Source organism: Xyrauchen texanus, chromosome 38, assembly GCF_025860055.1.
Source record: "Xyrauchen texanus isolate HMW12.3.18 chromosome 38, RBS_HiC_50CHRs, whole genome shotgun sequence".
Taxonomy (NCBI): Eukaryota; Metazoa; Chordata; class Actinopteri; order Cypriniformes; family Catostomidae; genus Xyrauchen; species Xyrauchen texanus.
Genome location: NC_068313.1, coordinates 14,449,243 through 14,465,615, shown reverse-complemented (window position 1 = coordinate 14,465,615; position 16,373 = coordinate 14,449,243). Strand labels below are relative to the sequence as shown.

Sequence of the window (16,373 nt, the reverse complement as noted above, 5' to 3'; positions counted from 1 at the left end):
GCTTTAGATGTTCTGAGCAGCTCTTTGTCTGCTTTGGCGGACGGCGGAAAGGAACGCCATCTCCAAACAGAGGTTAGCCCACTGGGTCGTTGATGCTATTGCCTTAGCATATCACAACCAGGCCATGCCCGCCCCCTTGCGGGTTTGAGCACACTCTGCTAGAAGTGTGGCATCCTCGTGGGCACTGAGCCATGGCACCTCCCTAGCAGACATCAGGTCTGAGCCGGTAGAACTCGTAATGCGGCACAACCAACCGGGTGTTCTGCTTGAATCTTGCGCCCTTCAACCAAGTTGATCCAGTGCGCCTTCTGTCTCAGGTCAGCCACTGAGCGTCGTTGCCTGGATGTTTCTCCTCCCTAGCCCTCTGGCCCGCAAATTCAGCGGAGCAATTTGTGGCCAGACCCACTACAAGTCTCAATGCTCTGTACTGGGGTCGGGCTCCACGGGCATAGTTCCCTCTTCAGGCTAAATCTCCGTGATGTGTTTTCCGTGGTACGGTCCGCGGTACGTGCTTGTAGAGTCCCCCCTCATTAGGCTGGACCTACCACCACCCAAAACTGGGTAGGGCGTGGCCTCCACTGGGTCTTTCCCTCCTGAAAGAATAGGAAATTTGCAGACCGGACAGCTACCTTGCCTCCAGCCTCGCCTACAGCCCTGGCACGCCAGTGCTGACGTGTTCTGAAGACTCCCCCATAGGCCTCTTCCTCAGTCTCTAAATCTGCCCCCTGCCGGGTGCGTGGAGCAGGGTAAGGGCTTCGAGTCTTCTCTCAGCACCCTAGCCTCGGGACATCCTAAAAGATCCTGACATGCTATCTCCTGCTCCCCCCATGGGGAAAGACCACCTTCCCCGACTTAAGATAGGCCCCGGCGGCTTTACGTCCTATGTGAGAGACATAGTGAGAGAGAAGGCCACGGCTGCTGGGCTTGCTCTCATGCTAGGCATGTAACACCTTTTCCCCCCTCTGTGGTGTGGGAAACCTAAGGTTTGAATGCAAAAAAAAAGAGTTGGGGTGTTGGGGAGGGCTACGTGCAGCTGGCACAGGCGCCTCCAGCACGCAATAGCTTGCTGTGCACCTGTTTCGACAGTCACACAACATGGTCAGTGCGTGGTGCTTTTTTGTGGACCCCTTGTGTCACTTCATTCGACACAACGTCGAGTGAGTGACAGAAGGGGAACATCATGGTTACTGTCGTAACCTCCGTTCCCCGAGGGAGGGAATGAGACGTTGTGTCCCTCCTGCCACAGCACTAGACCTAGCACTGTAAATGGCCGTGCTTAATTTTCGGCTCCTCAGTGCAAAATCCTGACTGGCATTCACTGACCCGCTTCCGTTTATACTCGCATGTCCGGGGCGGGGCATGCAAATTCTGTCTGCCAACTGGACATTGGCCTTTTCTCAGGTTCAGAGGTATGATTCGGCATCCAAGGAAGACTCCTTGTGTCACTTCCTTCGACACAACGTCTTGTTCCCTCCCTCGGGAAAGGGAGGTTACGACAGTAACCATGACGTTTTACATTTTGGAAGGCATTCTGCTATAAAAGAAGCAGTCTTGAGCAGTATCTTACCCACTAATATCTTTTTATAACTATATTATTAATAGGTTTGTAATCGCCATGATTAATACAAGTGTATGTGCATTATTTAGACCAGCCTGAAAACTATTTATTTACTTATATATTTTGCACCATTTGAGTGAAAGAAGCACAATTTCTGATACCATTGTTGTCAGATATTATTCCTGACTTCAAATACATTATTGGAATGTAATCTGAAACTATTGTTTTAGAAATTTCTGTCTTTCATCATTCAAGTAGACAGGTGCTGCATGCAGGACTGGAAGTAACATTATTAAAATGGCCACAGAGCAAACTGACTTGACTCTAAGAGACTTGGGGACATCTAAAGAACTTAGCAAGAGTACAAACACAACAACACAGACACTGGCACTGCAGATGGCTGACTGAAAGTGTGTCATCACCATCTTTAGTCTAATCACCTCCGCCCGCGCTCCTCTGTTACTCTCTCCCCTCCCCTCCGTGTCTCTCTTTCTCTCTTCATCCTCCCCTCACTGTCTATGCTATGGAGAGACAAAAAGTCGAATTGTTCCTCAGGGGCTGTAGCTCTGCATATCTAGCCAAATGTTTGCGTCTCTGTGCGTCAGCGCGTTTCTGTGGGCGAGGACACATATGGTGATGAGACTATGCACATGTGTTGTTGTCGCCTCCTTCAAGTTAATCGCTGAAGGGGAGGTGCGGTTGCCTTTTCCTTCTTTTGGATTTATGTACTGAGTATTCAGCACCGTTTTGCCTCAAGTGACAGATTGAACGACAGATTTGAATGTGAAACATCATCTGGTGATTCGATTTCTGATCTTTCTCTGGTCTCTGTCTTTGGACATCTTACTAAAATGAGTTTTAGCAGTGAGATGGATGAGACAGAAGATGGGAGGTGAGTTTTTTTGTATTTATGACAAAACAGTACTTACAGGCAGAGGTTTAGGGATGTTTTGCTTTTTTTCGAGGCCTTGCATGTAATAAACTAAAATGTTTAATTAGTTTAACCCTCATGTTTGGTTGAGATTGACTACACATTCTTTATGTTATTGCTGTGTCTGTAAAGTTATGTTTATTTTATCTTTAAATTATTTTAATAGGTTCCTGTGGCTTAATCAAAACAGGTTTTGATTTATTACATATTAGTAATTTATTTACAATATATATTATACAATATATACATACATTTATATCTTTATATGTGTTGTGTCACAAAGTAGGTGTATGCATAAAATATAACTCCATGTTACATATACTATAGCTTATGTAATAGGGCTGAAACGATTATTCGATGTTATCGACAACAAAAAATTGTCTACAAAAATTTTCGTTGTCGAATAGTCATTGGATCTAATTTCATGTAACATAAGATCACTTTAAACTCTAACGATGAGAGCAGCACTGCAGCTCGCGCCTGACTTAGGAGAGGAAGAATTACACAGCTCACAGTCCAGATGTCTAAACTTTAGTCTAAACTTTCCAAACAGCTTCAGGTGATATAGATCGCAAATTATCAGGGAACTGTATGCAGAAATACAAAGTAAGTAAATACAGAAGCACTCTCATTGTGGAGTAAGTGGAGCCGGAGCTGCCACTCCGCTGAAGCAAAACTTACGTGACGAGCGTCTTTAAAGGAAACACCCCGATGTTACATCTTACATACAGTTATATTTAATGCATTATAGCTTTATTATAGTTCAAACAATATGGAAGCAGATCATGTAAATAACTACAAACTCCAAAACTGGCATTTCTCTGTGCGGTCAGCACCTCTTCTATGAGTTGCACAAATGTCCCGATCTGAGGGGGAGAAATTGAAACTGCACCCGGCTGATGAACACTGTGTTGCGGGGATTCTCCACACTTGCTGCAGCTAGATTATAACATGATGGCTCATGACTTATTGAATCATAATATATATGTCACTGTGCATTTCTTAATGTGAAGAAAATTGGCAATATTCAGCTTTATTAATACGAGAGAGTTTGTTTTTTGTGAGTTAAAGATGGATTGAAGTGAACAGAAATGTGAGAGAGGAAGTCTTCACCCCATTATTCACTGCAACAAAATACATTTTTGATTTGTTTTGGTTTTGGCTTGTTTTCCAATATAAATATGTAAAACTCTTTTAAAACAACATACTTTTTAAGCAGCTATACTGCAGAAGAAAAAAATGTTATCTGAGAATGTTGAATATAATATTAAAAATACAAATATTTTAAAATATAAACAAAAAAAAAAAGATGCATTCACCTGAGAAGCAGCATATAAGATATTTAGACTTGCTTTTAGAGAAAAGATCTGGAATATAATTATATTTTGTCTTTACTGCACTTGAATTTCTTTACTGAATTAAACTTATAAAAAGTATTTCCCCCCCTTTAATTCATTGAATGTCATTTAGAGGTTTTTAAAAAAGATGATTTTGTCCTCTTTGTTGTTAGTAAGCACATTTAATACAACCTTTTAAGTCGGGACACAAGCTGAATAATCGGTATAAAGCTAATGATTAATCGTTGCAATAATCGCCGAATAGTCTAATAATCGGTCTAATAATCGTTAGATTAATCGATTATCATAATGATCGTTAGTTGCATCCCTATTATGTAATGTAAAATTTTTCATCATGGAGGATGTTTGATGTGTGTTATAATGTTACAATTTTGTTTATAATCAGTTTTCATAAGATGAGGAAAATATATTATATTTTTAAGCTATTAAAATGGCCTTTGAACATTTAAATGTTTTCCCAGTAAATAGGTCTTTAAATCAGTACTTATCTCAGATCAGGAACCAAGCTTATTCTGAAGGATTGTGTTAGGCTAATAGCCTTACAGGTAGCAGCTGTGTGAGCCTTCAAGCCCACATGCCTCAGATTAATAGCTAAATTGATACATCAACAGAACAGATTAGTTTAGACGTATCTGTCTGTTTTTTATTAGATTCAATTTTTTATTTAGTTATTTTTTATAATTTCTTTTGCTGTTTTCAAATATATTTGAGAGATGCTTTTGATTATACAAAAGCAAATGAATAGCTGATTAAATTGGATTTTCTTCTTCCAGAAGGGCATCTTTACAGAGATTCAGTGGACTGAGAGGATTGTTGTCTCTTTACCTATCAGTTTCTCTTACTGGTGGTCTTAAAGGGCCACAGTCCTGCTATGCAGAAAGCAAAATAGGTCACTCGTATTCACGTCGTATTCACTGAGATTCTCTTTTCCGGTGACTGATATTGCCAAGTAGAACGTGTTCTAGTGGTGGGAAACAGTGGGAACCTGGCAATATGATATGCTGAAAGAGAGAGACGCACAACTATTTATTTGGAATTATCACTGCTGAAGACACTGTACAAAATGTTATTGAAAAATGTTTAAATGTCCAGCCATGAAGACAAAAATTAAGGCTTTCTTAAGAACAGCCACAATAGATCAGAGTTTGCTTCACATAATTCTTATTCGTCACTCTTACAGACTGTGCAATATTTTATACTGTGTTTATGTTGCGTCATTCCTTTGTATGGAAGTAGTGTTTTAGTCTCTTTTTGCGTTTTTTTGCATCAAAGTGTGCCTTTTCTCACAGTCACTTGGATGATATGTAACCGCGTAAAGATGTTGAAAATGATAACAGATGTGCTAGGTTTAAATGGTATTCTTTCTTGTTTTTTTATCTGTCAAAAATTTTGACAAAAAGCAATTATAATTGACCATCAATGTATTCAAATGTTGGATTTCACTAAATGACGTCTAGAGCAGGTTTTGGGTACACACTGGGCCATGTTGGTATCAAAACAAATATGTGAGGCATTAGCACACCTTGGTGCCTGAGTGTTTATCTTTACACAAAAAACACTTGCAGTCTAGCTGAAGGATCTGTAAGGACATCCTTACAAATAAAACAACTTAAAGAAGTTTGCATTATTGTCTAATATAATAACTGAGCATTTGTCAACCTAATGCAACATTACGTTTACATTTCTCACACACACGTGACACTTGTTATGATTTGTGGTCATTTTTACCCCAGAAATATGTATGAGAAAAACGTACCTGAAAATATTGATCCTTTGTGTTCGAATGTTGTTACAGTATTGTGAGAATAAATATTGCAATACTTTGAAATATAGAATTTTTCCATTCTTGGATCAAAATTATTTGTCAAACATTCCTCTTCAACAAACATAGGCCTAACCCTATCACTAACTCCAACCATACCCCTAAAAGAGAAATGATAGCTAATTAGCTGATGCTACCAGGTTTTACATAGTTTCTCGCTGGTCTTTTATATTTATTAGCTAGTTCAATCTGGTTAGGGCAGTTAGACCACCTTGGCCTTATTATTTCAAGAGGAGAACTAAAGCTGCAACATGCAGCTCAATGTTTTATGAAAACTCAAAATAAACTGTTAGAAATTCTGTGCAATTTAGTAAGGCAAGGCCTTAAATTTGATTTCAAGGTTGAATGATCGTATAAAGGCACCACATGCCTTTGCGTGAACGTGCTGTTACATTAGAACGCTTTCAGCTCTATTAACCTTCTGGATGTCAACCAACAAGCTCTAGGTGGAGTAATTGATAAGGGTAAACTGAACCCCTCACAATTTACTTGTTAATCACTTGGAGGGAAATGGGTCTTATGCTAGACTTCCTCTGCTTTTAACACAATTCAACCCCATATTTTATCCAGTAGGCGTTTAGAACAATTTGAGATGAGTAACAATCTTGTGGATTCTTGACTTTTTAACTAATAGGACACAAAGAGCGAAGGTAAATGGAACTTTGTCTGACCAATTTTGCTCCTCTTCTGGCTCCCCAAAAGGATTTGTGCTTTTACCCCTATGATTTATTCTCTACGCTAATATGTGTCAGAGTAGGTGGGAAAATAGGACCATCTTAAACTACGCAGATGACACTGTTATTGTCAGTCGGGTTCAGGACACTTAGACCAGTCCATCGATGACTTTAAGTGGTGTGAGGAATCCTTTCTTTAATTAAACTTATTTAAGACAAAAGACATGATCATTTATTTTATGCATTACACATCCATTATGGGTCAGACAGTAGACTTCTACAAATATCTTGGGACAATTATTTACTCAAAACTGAACTTTGAAGCAAATTGTGAAGCCGTGTGTAAAAAGGGGCACCAGTGTTTGTTTAATGTAACTGTCCCATTTTCATATTGACAGAACTATTATTCTATTGTTCTTTTATTGAATCAATTCTATCCTTTTCTTTAGTGTCCTGGTTCAGAAATCTACCTTTTAAGAACAGAAATCTGAGTCAAATTGTCAAATGGTCTAGTAGGCTGATTGAGGAGTCACAGCTTAACCCAGCACCCCTGTATACCACACAGTTACAGCGGTTAGCTGAGCAAGGTAGCTTGCAATTCGTCAGCGTTAGCAGGCATGATCAAGTTAGCTAAAACTACACAGATCATTTATGGCACTCTATTTCACATGCTTTGCATTTATGTAAGTTTACCTGTCCAATAAGAAGAACACCAATTCAGGGTCGGGTTTAATCCCCAAAACCGAACTAAGGTCCCTCCAGGAATCAAATGCCCTGCCGATGTTCACTCTAGTTTTCGCTCGACCACAATCATGTTACCGTTTAGCCAGACAGGATTCAGTAGATACATTTATTTATTTATTATTATTATTGTTTTTTTTTGGCTTACTCTGAGTTTGTGTAGGAGTCGGTGTTGTGCTGGGAGCCGGCCGTTTGCTGGATTCCATCTCTAAAATAACCTACCTAGGTAACACGTTACCTAGTGTTGCAGTTTGTTGACACTGTTGAATAGAGGAAGCACTGAGGCAAGGCTCTCGGTAGCGCGCATAAACATTCTTTGGATTTTCCCAGCAAAAGCGACCCTCTCCCTTCGCATGAAAGCAGTCTACAGGCTTTAATAGGCAACTGAGGAAGTCTGGGAATGGCACATTTTTAAAGTTGTGTTACAAGCCTTTCACATATTGGCAAAAAAAGGTTATATGTTACATATTGCACCTTTTACTATTTATATATTGTATTTAAATGTTGATTTGGATGTCGGTTGAACGTGGAGCACTTGTTATCATGTCGTACACTGTTTGTGCTGTTTGTAAAAAAATTCAAAATGTATGAACTCACCCACTGCAAACCAAATTTACCTACGGGTATAAATAAAGTAACCTGAACCTGAACCTGATACTGCACCAAATAGAAGGTTCTGAATGTACTGTATTCTTGGTTGCCATTTTGTAGAAAAGGAACCTCAGAGCTGTATTTTTAATGCCCTGCCCTTCACCCAAATCAAACAAAATCAATTATTCAAGTACAAGCTAATGAGCAAAAGGAGACTTTTACCATTCTTACCTTGCAATACAAGTCTCTGCCTGCAATTAAAACTCACTGTATCATTGTTTTGTTTTTTTTCAACATTAAATTACATTTTATAATTTAATTGTTTGTTTGAGTCTGTTAGAGTTCTGACTCTACCCATTGCTTGAGTTTTGGGCGGGACTACCTGTTTGCCTGACGAATGGCAGATGGGTATATTATTTTTGGAAATGTACTTGGAAACATTTATTATTTTGGCTATTCCGTTTGGTACTTCTAGTGTTGTTGAAATTACACCCTGCAGCTTTAATTTACAAGGAATAGAAGTAGATTTTGGACTCCATGGGAGAAAATAATCTTTTGGCTATTTACACTTAATAAACCTTGAACCATGAACAGCACAGCAGTGGTCCAGACTTCAAATTATTTGTAAAAAGGTCATTACAACAAATAATGCCTGGTAGGCCAATTGTGATAATGTACAGTAACATAGAGCTCACATGGGAAACATCACTGAGAAATATCCTTGTGTTTCACATAAGCAAATAATAATCATGCATCCTAAAGTGAGTTTGATTTAGCTTGGCCTGTGATGGTTTAAGCGAGAATCAGGGTTGGGAAAAGCCACAAAAGCCCTCATTGGTGAGTCAGTGTCAGTCTAGAGCGGAAGACTCCTTTGGCAGCCTGTGATTCAGCTGTCTCACTGCATTAGAGCTCACTGCTGTCTAAAGCTAATATTTTATTGGTCAGGGCATTTCATCTCCCAGCGAAGAAGAAAAAACTTGACATACTTGGAAAAAAGCCTTGTTTTGTCAGAACACGATTTGATGCAAATTCACACCTGGAGTGAACATGGCTCATTAGGAAAATGTTGATCGTGGCATGTTGCTATAAAACTCTATAGCAACAAGCACACACAGACATACATTTTTATAAGGAGATGGTTTACATGGGAAAGTCATCGTTCAGGACATTTGTTTAGTCTGAAACTTTGAATACACTTTGTGTTGTATTCCAGTAAAATACTAATTGAGGTAAAAAAAAAATAAACTTAATGAGAATAATTAAGTATAAACTTATGAGGAATGTTTAGTATTTACAGGCATTCATCCTTCATGCGTGTTATATTCTGATCAAAAACTTGTGATTGAATCAACAGTATGTAATGTACACCAAATTACCCATATTCACTCTGGCTGTCTATGTAAAATGGTCACTGTGTCAGTGTCTTTTTGTATTGATAATATTAGCAAAAGCGGCTTCCTCATAGAATAAACCTTTCGAGTAACCCCATTTCCCCCATGTCATCTTCTGTCCAAACAAGCATAAATCATGGCTACTCAAGTGTATCTATAATATGCGAGTGTCATGTTTACGTATGAGTGTGTAACCTCACTCTGAACAGGTGTGATATGGTGTAGTTTGTTTAGACCTGCAAAGGCAGATGACAAGAGCAACAAGTCGCCTTCGCTCCCTTTGTCAAACAATATTTATAAATGGGATCTATAAGGAACGGAAAAGTGGGTCACAGTCAGTTGGCTTTATTTATCTGAGGCTCCCTCCTCAAACCTGTGTACACCCCTCACTTCACGGGGGTCTTATTTGATTCATTTGAAAAATTACAGATGCAGAACATTACATTATAGCAAATAGTGGCTTTCAATCAATGCCTGTTTATAAAAAGCATTGCCCTGTCTATATCATGATAACATCACTTTGGGATCCAACTGTAGGTCTTAAAGGATAGTTCACCAAAAAAAAGTGTTATCATTTACTCACCCTCATGTTGATACAAACTTGTCTGACTTTCTTTTTTCCTGTGAAAAAAAACAAGATATTTTGAAGAATCTCCAAGCTGCTGTTTTCCATACAGTGAAAGCATACTGTGACCAGGGGCTGTCAAGCTCCTAAAAGGAAATGCGTAGCTGACAAATCTAATTTGCACATTCACATTTTCAAACTTGATGTGTCAAGATGTGCTGTACCAATTTTAACTTCAATTAAACCAAAAACAGTATCATTAGTTCTGAACATGATGCACCAAATTAGAATATGCGCATACACAAATTAGATTTAGGAGTTGGTGGAGGGTGAGATTCTCAATGAATATCAACTCACACTTTGGTCTGGTCTTCACTCAAAGCTATCATGTGTCTTCAAAAAACTTGGAATATAGCGTGTCATGTAGACTACGTTTATGGCACTTCAAGGTACTTTTTGGTCACTTTTTAGAGCTTGACAGCCCCATGTCACAATATGATGTCATTGTAAAGAAGAAATCAGCTTGGAGAAGGTTCAAAATATCGTCTTTTGTGTTCCACAGCTTTGGAATGACATGAGGGTGAGTATTTTCTAAAATGTTCTATTGTGGAAGAGCTATTCATTTAATACCTGTTGAAACATATCATGAGTGATCTCCCTACCTCTTCCCCTTAATGCCAATTTAGAGATTTGAGCAAATGTTACCACCAGAGACTTGAGCGCCATGCTACAATTACTCCCTCTGGATGCATCCAAAAAGTCTAGAATATGTCCTATCCTAAATACTTACAATTTAATTTATATATTAGATTTTTATAATTTGACCAAATTTAGGCTTTGGACTTAGAAATTCCACCTGCCTGCTCTTCACTGACAATGAGCATGTTTATCCTTACACCAATTATGCTTAATAAGCCAACAATGTGTGTATCTTAATCTGGATGGATTCATATCTGACGGGGTCTATGGTTGAGCCACCAGACAGTTTACTGAGATGACATAAAATAAGTAATCTCCCAAATGTTGGAATATTGTCTTTAAGTGCTGTTTTCCCTTTGTCTTATTTCACAAATTTCGGGAAATTTCGGTCCAGCTGGTTTTAATTTTGGTGATTAAATAATTTCCGTGGAATGGCTTGGTTGGCTCTTATGGTTGTTGTGTGACTTTCACATGCATGTATTGGAAATTTCCCATGCGAGTGTCCCCAAAATCTCATTTATGGGAGGTTTTGTTGGTCTCATGTTTTCTTTGCGGTATGTGTTGGTGATTAATGGTGCTGTAGTGGGTCTGTTCATCAGTCTGGGCTCCAGAATTAGTGACTGGCACCTCAGTGAGTGCGGCGTACACATATCAAATGTGACCTCAATCAGATTCGGTGAGGGTCTTTAATACCCCCCTCCTTTCTACATCTCTCTCAAGTTTCCTCTTTCTTCTCCTTATAAAGTCTGTTCTCTCTCTCTCTGGCTTTTGGCCTTTCTTCTCCTCCCTCTCTGCTGCGTAGCTTTGGCAGGGGTTCAGCCATTAGATCAGCCCTGAAAGTGGAGCAGAGTCTCGTAAGCACCTCCCATTCCTCTTCCTGCAAAAGTATTGGCTTTTGTTGTGGAATGGTGTGGCATTCTGAGATTGTAACTAGGAATGGGTCACACTGGTTGAGTTGTCCAACAACCAACTAGTCTATTAGTGAGATCTAGATTTTTATTTTTGTTATATTTTTAGCAGCTTTGTTTGACTTAAGCCAGCATCACACTAGCAGACTCAAAACATCTCGATTTTGCCGAGGGTGTCACACATGCAGACTGTTTTGCTGAGATCTTGCTCTCTTCAATCGGAGGTATGACACACTTGCAGATACAACATGGTGGAGGGGTAACAAACATACCAACTAACCGCAACTATCTCTCTCTGACTATGGTTACATGGACACCAGAAAGTGGCTTATTGCGAGAAAACAGCGTTCCTGTTTACATGCACTGTATAAGCGGCATACTCTTTACTCCTGTGTACATGCGGCTAGTTCAGTAAGCAGCTTTCCCCACAGCAATGTAATTTTCCTCTGACACTTGTGTAAATATCACACAACACATGTTGATTTGAGTTGTTGTGTTTTTTTCCTTAACTTACTATCGCGACCTGCAGCTGAATTGCAACACAGTAATGGGGGTTACCCTCTTACATAAAACTCTGGGATTCCCCAAATGTACAAGCACATATGTGCAGATGTTAGAAACAGTCAATATTTTACATTTGTGTTTATAAATGGATATAGTTTATAGTATATGTGATTTTCCCACTGTACTCCCAGAAATGTTAAATTCCTTCTGCTGTGTTGACATGTTGTTGGGCTCCATTCTGTTACGTTTGTTATCCCGGTCTGTTCACGCACATGCGCTCCCTTCGAACACCCATCAGAACACTGCTTATGTGTTTACATGAGCACATTAAGCCGTGTTCTCCAAGAGAAACGGAGGTGTTTTAAACTGCTTTCTCTTAATCTCTTAAACAATGTAAGGAAATCAGTGTTCTTCTTGTTTACATGACGTTTCAGAATGGCGCATTCTGCTAAATACCTTGGAATAAACCGTTTACTTAAGTGCATGTAAAAATGGTTTCTGATTCACTGTCACATGGAGCTGACCAAAATAACAACAGGAGTACAGCGGAAGCATAAATAATTGCAATAGATTAATATAGGGCGATTTTTGTACCAGTAGCTTGCTTGATTTGTTACGAAACAGGGGCTTAAATTGTGGCAATTTTGCATGTTCAGTAAGGTAATATTTCAAAACCAAAACTTATGGGCGAATAATTTACATTCCATTAAAACAGACTGAAAACGCTTTGAAAGAATGGAAAGAATCACTATGGATTACTATTGTGTTTGTGATGAAATGCAGCTGAGTGCTGTGAAAACGTTCAGATAAACGTCTTGTCAGTTCTTCAGTAAAAGAAGAAGCTCATTGGTCCCTTAAAGAAAACACAAGAGCCCGCCCTGGAGACAGAACGATTTTTTCAAGCAAGCATGATGTACTTTTTCAGTTTTTGAAGCCACTTACTCAGCAGGGATCTCGATGCTATATTGATTAACGACCTCTAGCTGGCAGACACTTATGCACACTTCATCTCCTCTGCCTGGCTGGCAATTATGTTAATGAAGCTCACACATGAAAATCACTGGAAAATTGGCTAGTGTGGCCGCCGGCTTTAGTGTTCTGGCAGCATGCTGTGCTTTAGCTGTAAGACAGTTTACATGCTAAAACCCTCACAGAAACATTGCATCCCCTTAAAAATAATGTTTTCAATCAGATTCCCAAAAAATCCCCCAATTTTCCATTGGTTGTACAAACAGATAGTTCTGCCCCAAACTTACATCATTAATCAAGTCAATACTGCTTTGTCGGCTGCATGGATTGCTCAAACAAATGAGAGTGTTTTGAGAATGCCACAGAGACACAGTTACACCTTAAGGTAAAAACAACATACTTAGGGCACTGCATCGCATCTCGCTCTGTTTTTTGAGCATTTCACCATGAAATGTTTCTCCTGTAGTTGTGCTATTTTTTTACGCAAAAACATGTCTTTTACAATTCCTTCTAAGAAACAGTCAAAGTCAAAACAAGCCTAATTCCTTGAGCCTGTTTCCTATTGACGCACTAAAGCTGAAGATATAAATAACCATCTTAAGACAAATGCTTTTGTGAAACATCTTATGTGGCTAAGACTTTTGCACAGTTCTGTATATATATTTATTTAAATTGTTTTAAAATATTGCCTTAGACTTTCTTTACGGTTACCGGATGGCCCAGACACAGAGACTGCAAGGGTGCAAATTGAATTAAATCCCAGATGCAGTTTATTGTGCTGCTACAATCCCAATCAATAATTTACCAGAAGAAAATAAAGTGGTACACAATAAAGGACTTTTAATTATAAAAAAGCCCGAAATACACATGGGACTCTTATTTTGAAATGGATGCGTTCCCAGTTGTGAGTTCACTGATGGCTGATTCGCTGGGAAAGTGACTCAAACTGCTAACCTGAGCCCCTGAGTTCAAACCCTCAGTTATTTTTGGGTGATTCATGAAAAAGATCCGTTTCAATAGAGTAATTTGTTCTCAACTCTCTCACGCTAGGTTTGTTGTTGTGTGCGATTCAGCAAGCTCTTCGGAAACAGAATGGGTGAAAAGCGGTGCGAGACACAAAAGTGCACGTTCTAAAGATGGATTCAATAACTAACCAGATGATATCTGATGTCAAATCAAAATCAAATCAAATCAAATCACTTTATTTTCACACTACCATGTACACAAGTGCAACAGGTGAAATTCTTGTGTGCAGTTCCAAGCAACATAGCAGTCATGACAGTGAGGAGACATATACCAGTTACAATAAACAACATACTTACACAACACAATTTACATATCAAATGTACACATACTTACACAACACAATAATTATGTACAATACACACAATATAGAATACACAATATCCAATACAATAAGTAAGGAGTATATGATACCGCCTGCCTGATGGTATCAGTGAGAACAGACCATGACTCGGGTGGCTGGAGTCTCTGATGATCCTCCGAGCTTTTTTCACACACCGCCTAGTGTATATGTCCTGGAGGGAGGGAAGCTGACGTCCGATGATGTTCCTGGCAGTTCGCACCACCCTTTGCAGGGCTTTGCAGTTGTACGCGGTGCTATTGCCGTACCAGGCGGTGATGCAGCCAGTCAGGATACTCTCTACAGTGCTGGTGTAGAACCGTGTGAGGATGTGGTGGTTCATTCCAAACTTCCTCAGCCGTCTCAGGAAGAAGAGGCGCTGGTGAGCCTTCTTCACAACGGCCTCAGTGTGGACGGACCATGTGAGTTCCTCAGTAATGTGGACACAGAGGAACTTGAAGCTGCTGACTCTCTCCACCGGTGCTCCATTGATGGTGATGGGGCTGTGTTCTCCGTCTTTCTTCCTGAAGTCCACAACAAGCTCCTTGGTTTTACTGACATTGAGGGAGAGGTTGTGCTCTTGACACCAGCGTGTCAGAGTGTGCACCTCCTCTCTGTAGGCTCTTTCATCATTGTCAGTGATCAGACCTACCACCGTCGTGATCGTCAGCAAACTTAATGATGGTATTGGAGCTATGTGTTGCCACACAGTCATGTGTGTACAGGGAATACAGGAGTGGGCTGAGAACACAGCCCTGCGGGGCTCCAGTGTTGAGGGTCAGTGATGAGGAGATGTTGCTGCCCATTCTAACCACCTGACGTCTGCCTGACAGGAAATCCAGGATCCAGCTGCACAGTGAGCTGTTTAAGCCCAGAGCCCGGAGTTTCTCATCAAGCTTGGAGGGCACTATGGTGTTGAATGCTGAGCTGTAGTCTACAAACAGCATTCTCACATATGTGTTCCTTTTTTCCAGATGGGAGAGAGTAGTGTGTATTGTAGATGCAATGGCATCATCGGTGGAGCGGTTGTTGCGGTAGGCAAACTGCAATGGGTCCAAAGAGGGGGGCAGAACAGAGCAGATGTAATCTCTGATTAGTCTCTCAAAGCATTTGCTGATGATGGGAGTCAGAGCAACAGGACGCCAGTCATTTAAGCAAGTGATTGTGGCTTGCTTCGGTACAGGCACAATGGTTGATGTTTTGAAGCATGTGGGGACTACAGACAGGGAGAGGGACAGATTGAAAATGTCCGTAAAAACACCAGCCAGTTGATTCGCGCACGCTCTGATGACGCGGCCCGGAATGCCGTCTGGACCCGCGGCTTTACGGATGTTCACCCGTCGGAAAGATCGGGTTACATCCACAACAGAGACGGAGAGTGAACCAACCTCTGTAGCATCAGCCGTGAATACTCTCTCCGCGAGGGGGGTGTTAATGTCCTCAAAACGAGCATACAATTTATTAAGTTCGTCCGGGAGAGATGCAGCGGTGTTCATGGCGGAAACTTTATTCCGTTTGTAGTCCGTGATTGTGTTAATTCCCTACCACATATTTCTAGAGTCAGTGGTGTTGAACTGACCTTCAAGCTTGTGCCTGTACTGGCGTTTGGCTGTACTGATAGAGTTACGGAGGGCATAACTGGCTTGTTTACGCTCCTCCGTGTTAGAAGAATTAAAAGCGGAGGTCCACGCAGTAAGTGCCGCGCGAACATCGCCGTTAACCCATGGTTTCTGGTTGGGGTATATCCGTATAGTTTTGGTCGGAACAACGTCCTCTATGCACTTCCCGATGAAACACGTTACGCTGTCAGCGTAAACCTCGATGTCGTCATCAGAGGCGGACCGGAACATCTCCCAGTCCGCGTGATCAAAACAGTCTTGTAGCGCAGAGTCTGATTGGTCCGACCAGCACTGGATCGTTCTGAGGGTGGGTGCTTCCCGTTTTAGTTTCTGCCTGTAAGCAGGTAGAAGTAGAATGGAAGAATGGTCCGATTTGCCAAATGGGGGGCGGGGGAGGGATTTGTAGCCTTCCCGGAATGGAGAGTAACAATGATCCAAAACCCGGTCCCCTCGTGTGTTGAACTTTATGTGTTGGTGGTATTTTGGAGCGATTGTTTTGAAGTTGGCTTTGTTAAAGTCCCCGGCAATAATGAACGCAGCCTCAGGGTGCGCGGTTTCCTGCTCACTTATACTCCCATACAGTTCCCTGAGTGCCCGGTCTGTGTCGGCTTGTGGGGGGATGTACACAGCTGTGATGATGACTGCTGTGAATTCCCTCGGCAGCCAGAATGGTTGACACA

General features: G+C 40.7%; 1 protein-coding gene across 3 annotated transcripts in view; it reads left to right on the top strand.

Annotated features, from left to right (window-relative positions):
- LOC127631781 (numb-like protein) overlaps positions 1-16,373 on the top strand; it is a 79,983-nt gene that overhangs the window by 40,652 nt on the left and 22,958 nt on the right. The window contains exon 1 of one of the 3 annotated variants that reach the window (XM_052110118.1): positions 2,097-2,450. The exons of 1 other annotated variant lie outside the window; for it this stretch is intronic. In XM_052110118.1, coding sequence (XP_051966078.1) covers positions 2,410-2,450 — 41 coding nt within the window. In that variant the 5' untranslated portion in view covers positions 2,097-2,409. Of the gene's footprint in view, positions 1-2,096; positions 2,451-11,280; positions 11,463-16,373 lie in introns of those variants that run through there. One more of the 3 variants, XM_052110119.1, reaches the window with a different exon arrangement.